At 36.3% G+C, this 11,615-nt stretch overlaps 1 protein-coding gene across 1 annotated transcript in view; it reads right to left on the bottom strand.

Moving 5' to 3' along the window:
* Positions 1-11,615, bottom strand: part of Smp_175320 (gpi inositol deacylase pgap1, putative) — a gene marked incomplete at both ends in the record, with an annotated part of 56,986 nt that overhangs the window by 1,651 nt on the left and 43,720 nt on the right. Inside the window, one exon of the mRNA XM_018798487.1 lies at positions 2,788-3,019. Coding sequence (XP_018646716.1) covers positions 2,788-3,019 — 232 coding nt within the window. The remainder of the gene's footprint in view (positions 1-2,787; positions 3,020-11,615) is intronic.

Genomic DNA, 11,615 nt, shown 5'->3' on the forward strand with positions numbered 1-11,615 from the left:
ACATCAACAAGTCTGAGATGCAGGTACATCAAACTGACGAGCCCCAGATAGAACGAAACACTCGTCCTGGATTCCACTGCTAGGCACTATCCATCATTGCTTAATAAGATCATTGTTTTCATAGAGGAGACAGAACTGTGTCTTTTCTCATATTTCAGTTAATATTACAATTTGGTCTAAACAATCTCTTCTAAATAGTTCACCTTCTGGCTACAAAACTGGGTGATATGAGATTAAATTCACGAGAAAGTATCAGTTCGCTTAAGACGACAAATACAACCTAGACAAGAAGTTCCAAATACCATGAATACTAGGTCAAGCTAGGCTTTTGGTCGACTACTTTTAACAACCGCCTTCCAACGTAAATCACTTGACCATTTTGGATTAATTGACAAATTCTTAGTATTTTCATAGTTTAAATCGTGAGTCAATTGAAGCTAGACAACCATGGAAAACCTGGTAGTAGTCAGAGATAAAGAGTTATATCTCATTCCTTCTGTAATCCGTTGAGATATAGAGTTATAAGGATGAAACTTCATTATTTTTTATCAAATGAAGGTGTGTTCAGTGAAACCTATTCTGATCATTATATTAATTGAGATGATCACCATTAATTGTATTAAAACCATCGATATACTTTTCACCACCCAACTATAGTCAGATTCCTTGAACTTAAGATACAGTTCGACTCTGTTGACCGAGAATTATGGTGACAGTGTCCATCATTAATGAACATGCGGTTGACGAGTCCCAAATAGGACGAAACGCGCATCAAACTGGATTCTACTGCTAGCCACTATCCATCTTTGCTTACCATGCTTGTGAATTAAGGCTATATCGAGGCAATACCGCACAGTATGCACATACGCCAATAAGAGATAGACTGATCAGTTGCAGTCCTAAAAACATCAATGGGAACATTCAAACAAACAATACTAAGTGAAGTTATTCATTTTGTTTTTCTCTTTCAACTTACCCAATTGGAACATAATGAAAATAATTACACCAAATTGTATTCAACGTAACCATTCCCATAAATCCTATACATTTGAAAAGATAAATAAGCAAAAGTGATCAGTAAGGAATTTAAACAATAAAATATTATATATTTGGCAGTAATTAAATAATATATCAATTCCTACTGCAGTGAACAAGAACACTAATGGGAACAATCGATACAAAATTACAGAATGTCTTAGTAAAATCTGACAATCATACACTAGATACTTAATTTGCAAAATGTCAATCCATTGTCTCAAACTTGACTGTTCCTTTTGCAAATATAAGTTAATCGTCTCAGATTTCATTGTTCCTGTATTTTCATGCCGATTGCTTTTCATTTCTGTTCTTTCCTTCTCGATCTTCTACTAAAATACATTCCATTCCTGATTATCGCTGTATACTACTTATGTGGATATAAGTAGCTCATATCACACTATCAGTAACTTTTTTGTACAGATCAATATGAAAAATTCATCAAATCAGTTTAATTATTTCAGCGTTCTTGATGTTCATTGAGATCTGCTGATAGTCATTCAGTCTAATGCAGTCATCCAGAAAGCGTACATGGTATAAGATTCTGATTCATCTACGTATGATGTTCTGAATAGACGATGGCTGAGTACTGATGATCTCATCTAACCAACTATGTGTGCATTTATTAATTTACTTGCTCATATGAAGCCAGGTATATAGGTCGTTCAATGATTACTTTATCCAAAAGAATTCAAGAATATAAACCGGCGTGGCTAAGAACAGAAGGAAACGGCGCAATAAGGAGTTCAGTAATCGAACACCTTGTGAACACAGGCCACTCAATCAAGACGAACTCTGCGTTCAAAATCATCTACAAAGTAAGCAGAAGTCTTCCAAAAGCAATTATATTGCATTTTCTTAGCATTGCCGAAGCAATAGCCATACATCTGGGAAAACCAGAATTGTGTGTCCAAAAGAAATTGGTACAGCCTCTTCTTCTACCATGGTCTTAATGTCATATTATTTTTTTTCATTCTTCGTACTTTTCTTCCTTTAGAACCATCTATTTCCCCTTCCATTTTCACCTTAAACCTTCTACCCTCAACTAGTTTATTTCTGTTTCGATGATCCTCCTGATTACATTTCATAACAATTTCAACATTTTATCTCATCATTCTGAGCTTTCCTACCCCAGTTTTCATTTCTCCATCCTGATGATGAATATTCAAGCCCTTAACAATGAAACTACTATTAGTTTCCCTGATAAAGAACGTTTTGATACCTTTCTGTCCTTGTATTAAACCCCAGAAAAGTACATGTTCACGACATCATACTCGGGAATCGGAACTGAGACCTTCGTTCTTGATTGCAAACGCTTTACTCTTTGGATCATCGAGCCGGAATCCAGTGATGCACACAGAAAACTTCAATCAACTAGTGATTTTGCGCAACCCTCATCCACTGAAAGCGGAAAATAGTCATCTCACACCCGAAATGATCAAACTTCGCTGGTCATGGCTTCTCACTCGACGTAAAGGAATTTCATCTTGAACTTAGTCATGATATTACGTTGATCGAAGATAGACCTCCATAAATTATTAGGCCTAAGCCAATTGGTCTTGAATCTAGACACAAGCTCATGAGACCGAAAGTTCTGTACCTGGATACAGTGGCGTGAGTTTGCACTAATGAGGAGTCCCATGAGAGAACCAAACAGCCGTCCAGTGCTTCCAGATTTAAACTATAAAAAATTATATAATCTCTACAAAACCTTCAATAATAAAAATCTTATTTGTATAGAAAAAAACTTACTTCTATCAGCAGAACAATTTTTCCGTTTAATCAATAAATTCGGTCCAATTGTAGATGAACTTAGATAATAATTTTCAATCGGTAAATAGAAACGATGAAATATTCCTGTGATATTAGGATTAAATGTTGTTATAGAACTTTCACCAAGATAGGATGATATACTTGAATAATATGGTAAATCTGAGTGAATTCGTTCAGTAGCTTTATCGAATGTATCAACAAAGATTGTCATCTATAAGTGCGTACAGAAGAAATGTAAAGAGTTATGGGATAAAACTAGGATAATAAACACTTATCAGAAGGGTTTTTGTGGAGATTTAGTATGTTTCATAGTTGAAAGCTTGAGTCAATTGAAGCTAGACCACCATAGAAAATCTGGAAACACTGGACGGCCGTTTCGTCTCATTATGAGACTCCTCAGTGAGAAGCAGTGACCAGTGCAGTGCAAACCAGGTCTGTCGTGAAATAGGAACTCACTGAAGACAATTGGTGATTGGTTGCTCAACTTCGTGGATCAGTTGAAGTTAGACATTAACACCGTTGGATGCCGGCCGACTCAGTGGTCTATCGGTTACGGGTTCTGGCGCGAGGCTGGTCGGTCCTGGGTTAGAATCTCGCGAGTGTGGGATCGTGGATGCGCACTGCTGAGGAGTCCCATAATAGGACGAAACGGCCGTCCAATGCTTCCAGGTTTTCCATGGTGGTCTAGCTTCAATTGACTCACGCTTTCAACTATGAAATAAACACTTACTTGCCGTTGTAAATATTACCACATGAAAAATCTGATGATACTAATAGACAAATAAACAGATGTGAACATATATTTGACAGCTATTTAACATCAACTGAAGTCTATAGCATCCTAGTAGTGAGCATTTACAACTTATCAATATATTGAACTGATGACTTTCATGTTTTGAATAGGATACACAATCTTAAGTGACTGAATGATAAAGAGTTTTTAACTCCGATAATATAGGTTAGCATTGTCGAATGATTTATAGAATGTTAGCGGAATCTTGGTGAATAAACTAACCATCAGAAAGAGCACAACACTATAAACCAGGTACTGACAAGATAAACATTCGATAACAAGTTATAAGAAAAAGTTAAGATACAAAGTATACTACTTATTAGAAAAATAGTAACATATTCTATCTGTATAACTCCAAACATTTTATTCCGACTATTCATCATCATCATCCAAATCAAAAAAGGAGTTAATAATCGTTTCAGTTGGAAATTCATCACTCCATCGTTACCCGCTGATCGATTGAATTTGTTAGGAAAATCTAACACATTATCGTATATGTTAAATATCCCAGTCATTTTAATATTTAAAGAGCATTAGGTATCTATTATTTCAGTATAGACAGACTGTAGCTAGTAGTGGAATACAGGAAATGCGTTTCATTCCATTTGGGACTGTTGTATCCGGTGGAGAATTATGAATGGTAACTTTTGGGGACTGTTTATAGACCAATATAATATAATAACTCGTCATATTCATGTCCTTCTTATTATAAGCCTTATTTTGACCTATAGACTATTATTATACGATTTACCATTCTTGAGTTATCTCTAGTCTATTAATTACTGTTCCCCTATTCACAGCCACATCTTGCCAAATCTTGTACAATTGTTATTTTTTATTTTATGGTATGATGTGGTCAGTTTGTTTGGTATATAAACTCAGTATGTTTGAGAATAATGATTCATCTTGCAGAGGTTGTCATTGGTGTTTTGGGCTAAACTGGCTGGGCTAGGTAGAAAGCAGAACCTATAAGTACTCTAAACTGCTCGTAGGGGTTTCGTATGTCATTGATCCGATCGCTAATTCACTCCTCCCACATTGGCGAGAATCAGCAAGTTCATGTATTAACTGAGCACTCAAGCAATCAATATAACAGGGACTCGAATCCAGCACTTCTCGCTTCTAACTCGAACATATTATCTACTGAGCTACTGAATCAACGAAACAACAAAACGATTCTAAAAGTAAGGTGTTAATAAGAGTTCAAATGACCTTTTTTCGATATTTCAGTCCTCATCAGCCTATTAAGAACCGTGAATGTATTAAATTGATACAGATAGCAAAGTTGTTCAACCAGGTCTGTTGGGAGATATCAACTCAATGAAGACATTGGTGAAAACGTTGCACAACTTCGTGGATTGGTTGAAGTTAGACATAAACACCATCGGATGCCGCCTCAGTGGTCTATCGGTTAAGTGCTCTTGCGCGAGACTGGTAGGTCCTGGGTTCGAATCTCGCGAGTTGAGACCGTGGATGCGCACTGCTGTAGAGTCCCAGAATAGGACGAAACGGTGGCCCAGTGCTTCCAGGTTTTCTATAGTGGTCTAGCTTCAATTGACCCATGATTTCAACTACATATAATAATTAATAATCATTAATTTATATTTTGGAAAGACAGTTAGTTGTCTAACAACTTGGAATGCCATTTTAGTCAGGTTTTTTTTTCGATAACTAATGGTGTACAAATTGATGAGAATCTATCATAAAAATGGACATTGTTTAAATTCATTAATCTAAATTTAAGATAAACAACTTTTCTCAAACAAATGTCAATACTCCACATCTATAAAATGATTAGTTGTTTTTTTATTTATTTAAACACATACATATTGGTACGAGGAAGCACCAGATAAATATGCGCCACACAAATCTCATTTGATTTGTGTGAGGACTGTGATACTTCTCAGATGCCCAAACCGAGACAGATGGTTTTCTTAGGAGGCCACACTCGGAGCCTTTGACCTAAAAATCTGATACACAAGACAGTGGAACATCGTGAGAAGATGCAGTCACATAGTAGCCAGTGACCAACAAATGAATCATACGCCATTTGTCCCCTCAGAATACTGGAGCCCATGTATACCATTGATTTGGAATCAGGGTTTTCCAACTCCTCTAGGCGGATTCTCCGTATCTACCAACCTGATTAAAGCTCAGAACATTATTTTTTGTCCTCTAAACTCCGTAAACAACACGCTTGGTGCTAGAAAGAAGTGAGTAGGACTTCGCTGTCAATGGATTTATACGCGCATCTATTTGAGAGCATTTCGAGAGGGAGAGCGGACTCTCTCCACTCCTGACCGTTTCAGGGCATTCGGGGGTTATAATATTTTATGTGTGAATCTTTAAAATGTACAAACATGATCATTGAGAGAACAATTTTTTCCAGTTTCCAGAAAACCAGATCACGTCTGTTATATTGACGTAATCGTCGGACTATATTGACCAAAACATTCAATTTTTTAGGTCCTATCAAGTTAAGTTAGTTAGTGAGGGAACAATAGAGCCAAAAGTTGAAAATATAGAACTATGAAGTCAGTAACATATTGCCCTCAAACAAAAACTTCTGTAGAGATGGTGTTAGAGGAGGTCAGCCTTTAAAATAGTAAACATCACCTATCCCTTGGGTTTTGATCGTCAGCGGTTAAGCTTTGAAACAACGTAGTTAACTCAACTAAATCGTGTGTGATCAGCCACAAACAGTTGTTTCGTTAGACATTGAGATGACACTCGCAAGTCATTAAGAACACTCGTAAACCATTTTCTTTTATTCAGGTACCTTAAAAGGTATCCCTTCATTATATAGGAAACAGGTGAATGAAAACCATTTTCATAACTCTAAAAGCACTTGAGATGATCATGAGTAAAAATCAACAAATATTCCATCTAAATACTCAATATTCATATACTGGCTGACTATTGAGATATATTCATAGTTGAAATCATGCGTCAATTGAAGCTAGACCATCATGGAAAACCTGGAAGCAATGGACGGCCATTTCGTCCTATTATGGGACTCCTTAGCAGTGCACATCAAAGATCCCGCACTCGTGAGATTCGAACCCAGGATGTATCGATCTGGTGCGCAAACCCTTAACCTGTAGACCACTGAACGTCTAGCTTCAATAGACTCATGATTTCAACTATGAAAATACTAAATTCTCCACAAAACACCTTCTGATCTATTGAGATATACACGAAACAATGTAGTATTCAAATTGCCTAGTGTTATAAAGTTTAAACAAGAAGATTAAAATCAATTAGAAGTAGGGCTCATTGATAGGTTACAATCATTCGATTAAAGTAATATACAAATAATATAAATTATGGATGAGATGTTATGCCATGGTTATAGTTACTATGAAATGACGAAGAAGAGAGAGAGAGAGTGGATTCTTCCCACTCTCAACCGTACCAGGGCATTTGGGGGTTATAATATTTGATGTGTGAATGTTTACAATATACAAATACGATCATTGAGAGAACAATTTCTTCCAATTTTTTTTTTAGTTTTTAGTAAACTAGATCACGTCTGTTATATTGACATAATCGTCGGACTACATTGCCGAGAACATTCAATTCTTTAAGTCCTATCATGCTATACTAGTTGGTGGGGGAACAATAGAGTCAAAAGTTGAATGATATAAATTATGGATGAGATGTTATATCATGGTTATAGTTACAATGATAGTGAAAAAATAACAAGATTATATGAATTATAGAAAGTTGAAATGACGAGGAAATGGATTGAAAACAAATTTCAAAATGACATTTAGCAATGTGTATTGATAAGGTCAGTTAGATGAAGAATGGAGATAATCGTACTGAAGTCCCAGGGTATATATATACATATACTTCCCTTTCAATTAATGCTGATAGTTACCGTTTTGTGTGGACGTGAAGGTGTTTTGGAAAACTTCCAAAAATTTTTGTACTTTAAAAAAAGATATTTCATTTGTGTTTACTACATACGTAATGAGATAGAAAAGTGTTATGTATCGACTTCTTGTTATATCGGGGGGAAACAATAGATTGTTTAGGTTGTATTGCAATAATAAGAAAGTAGTCGTATGATATATATATCTTTAGTCCGATTATGATTCTAACTAACCAGACATATATTCACAAGTAAATAAGGAACATAAAGTACTCTAAATTTGAATTTCATAATTAGCACCATAGGAACAATTCCACTGATATACATACCGCTGAGCACATGAGCACATACTTTCAAAAACAAGTTCACCAACCACCTATTTCAAAATTTTTTTAACTACACCCTAAAATTTCTCATCAACGGGGGATGAGAAATCAGAACCGCTGTGCAATACATGTCAGCTCATCATAAGAATAATTCCACTAGTATATATACAATGATTTTTCTTATAATTGGGTAACATTTATCCGGTTGACAATTTGTTATATCCCGTGGAGATTTATGAATGGTAACTTTGAGAACTATTTATGGACCAATATAATACGTATAATTCTTATGGTATAATTGTATAATTCACAGCCTTACTTACTTACGCCTGTTACTACCTATGGAGCATAGGCCACCGACCAGCATTACACACACCCACTCTGTCATGGGCCTTCCTTTCTAGTTCTAGCCAGTTTTTGTTCATTCTCCACATATTTGTCTCCATTTCTCGGTGTAATGTGTTCTTCGGTTCTCCTCTTCACCTTTGGCCTTCAGGATTTCATGTGAGGCCTTGTCTTGTGACGCAGTTGGGTGATTTCTTCAATGTGTGTACTATCCACTTCCAGCGCTTCTTCCTGATTTCTTCCTCAGTTGGATTTTGGTTTGTTCTCTCCCACAGTAGGTTGTTTCTGATAATGTCAGGCCAACGAATCCGAAGTATTTTGCGTAGACAATTGTTAATAAACACCTGTATGTTCTGGATGATGGCTTTCGTAGTTCTCCACGTCCCCGCTCCATACAGTAGAACTGTCTTGATATTCGTATTGAAAATTCTGATCTTGGTGTTGGTTGACAGACAGTTGATTTGAGTTCCAGATGTTCTTCAGTTGTAAATATGTTGCTCTGGCTTTGCCCATTCGCGCCCTCACATCTGCATCAGATCCACTGTGTTCATCAATGATGCTGCCCAGATATGTAAAGGTTTCCACATCCTCCAAAGCTTCTCCGTTAACTGTAATTCGATTGGTGCATGTTGTATTGTATCGGAGAGTCTTGATTTTCCCTTTATTTATATTGAGACCTACTGCTGCTGCTACACTGGTCATCTCCTGCATATGTTGTTGCGTGTGTGATAGAAGAGCCAGCCACATCTGGCCGAATCTTGTACAAATGTTATTTTCTATTTTATGGCACGATGTGGTCTGTTTGATTGGTATATAAACTCAGTATGTTTGAGAATAATGATTCATCTTGCAGAGGCTGTCATTGGTGTTTTGGACTTAACTGGCTGGGCTAGGTAGAAAGCAGGACCGATAAGTACTCTAGACTGCTCGTACGGGTTTCGTGTGTCATTGATCCGATCGATAATTCACTGTCTCTAATAGGCGGCTACAGGTGATAACACAATTATTGCACAAGCAGTATATATACCAGTGAAATTGTTCCTTATGGTGTTAGTTATGAAATTGATTGATGAACTTGCTTTTGAAAGTGTTTGCTCATATGATAATCAACAAAAATGTTATCACCTCTAATGATTTTTTTAAATTGGCTATAAACTGTGAATCATTGTAATCGGATTACTTCAAATCCAAATAGCATCAAGTACTTTGATTGAATGTGAAATTTTACATTATTACACTTGAATTTTATTTTAAATAAATAATTCTGTTTGATTGTTCCATTCAAGTTTTGACGAAAAAAAACTTTAACTTCTGAAAAGAATTGACATCAATTCTATTCGACTACCCTATTCTACTTTTTTTTCTGGTTAGCGTTTTTTTTAGCGAGTTGGTTTTCTACGGGATGGGGTCGCTAACCCCATGCCTAACCCTCCTCCTTTACCTGGGGTTGGGACCGGCAGTAGCCCACGGAGGAGCTACAGCAGACTGGAAAGAAGGACTTCCGATCAAAATACCAAAGAAAGGCGATCTCAGCAAGTGCGATAACTACAAGAGCATCACTTTTATCTCAATATCATGAAAAGTATTCAACAGGGTATTGTTAAACAGAATGAAGGATTCCATAGACACCCAACTTCGAGATCATTAGGCTGGATTCCGTAAGGATTACTTCAAATCCAAGTAGTATCAAGTGCTATGATTGAATGTGAAAGTTTGCATTATTACACTTACAACTAAATATGTATTAGAATTTTAACATTGAGATAATAAATAGTGTGGAACAATTGACATAATTGAATTGCAATGGGATGGATTGGAATGACAAAAGTTTATCAATGAGTTACGTAACCCATCCTATTTGTTTTTAATTCCATGAATTACACAATTTATCTTATCTGTCTTTGAACTCCGCCCAACTGTTACATCACCCACCCTTTATGTTTACTTGATTCTAACACTTAATAACCGCTGACCTTTTCTTGAACATCTATCATTAATAACCTTTTGTCATTCCAATCCTTTACATTCACTTATGTCAATTGTTCCACACTATTTATTATCTCAATGCTAAAATTCTAATACATTTTTGGTTGTAAGCAACTGACGAGCAACCATGAAATATAATGAATTCATATTATTCGGCATCAATATTTGTTATGGCTTTATTTAAATTAATAAGGGGAACTAATTGCCCGTAAGTCAGTCAGTCAGTCACAACGTAGAACTTCATACGTACGTACATCAGTTCGAGTTGCCATATCACATAAGCACAGAGATGCAATTGTAAATTCAAATCCCATTGTGGTAGAGGTAGTAAGAGTATAAGCAGTAATCCGAAAAATTAGGGTTTGAAGATGTTATTGAAGGAGTATAATCCAGTGAAATAGGTCCCGCGTGAATGCACACTGTTGAGAAGTCCCAAACTCGGACAAAACGACCGTCCAATGCTACCAGGTTTTCCATAGTGGCCTAGCTCACATCGACTAATGAATTCAACTATTAAAATTACTACAATCTCCACAAATCCCATTCTGGTAATATTAAAAGTACACTAGCAAATTTCATGTACATATTCTTAATATTTGACCATGTTAATATTTGAAGGGGTTTTGTGGAGATTTAGTATGTCCCCTAGTTTGAATTCATTAGTCGATGTGAGCTAGGCCACTATGGAAAACCTGGTAGCATTGGACGGTCGTTTTGTCCGAGTTTGGGACTTCTCAACAGTGTGCTTTTTCCAAATGTATTTCATTGGATTATACTCCTTCAATAACATCTTCAAACCCTAATCTTTCGGATTACTGCTTATACTTTTACTACTTCTACCACTATGAGATTTGAATCGATAACTGGATCTCTGTGCTAATGTGGTATAGCAACTCGAACTGATGTACGTACGTATGAAGTTCTACGTTGTGACTGACTGATTGACTGAGTTAATATATAGTAGCTTTTTGAATATGTGTACACTGATATATCTATCATTGAGTGGAAGCTGTTTATTGCATGTGTGGAGATTTCAGTATTTTCATAGTTGAAATCGTGAGTCGATTGAAGCTAGACCACCATGAAAAACCTGGAAGCACTGAATGGCCGTTTCGTCCTATTGTTGGACTCCTCAGCAGTGCGCATCCACGATCCCGCCTCGCGAGATTCGAACCCAGGACCTACCAGTCTCATGCCAGAGCACTTAACCTCTAGGCCACTGAGTTGGGCGGCATCCGATGGTGTTAATGTATAACTTCAACCAATCTACGAAGTTGAGCAACCGTTCAGTTCTTTCAGGTTTTCCATGGTTGTCTAGCTTCAATTGACTCATGATTTCAACTATGAAAAAATTATATATATATGGTCTATCTATAATCAATACAATTATGATTGGTGGTTTGTTATTCATGTGAACAGTTTCTAACTTTAATGAAATGATCTTTTTCTCCTTACATTTTTACTCAATTTGATAAATATA

This window comes from Schistosoma mansoni (assembly GCF_000237925.1).
Source record: "Schistosoma mansoni, WGS project CABG00000000 data, supercontig 0154, strain Puerto Rico, whole genome shotgun sequence".
Taxonomy (NCBI): domain Eukaryota; kingdom Metazoa; phylum Platyhelminthes; class Trematoda; order Strigeidida; family Schistosomatidae; genus Schistosoma; species Schistosoma mansoni.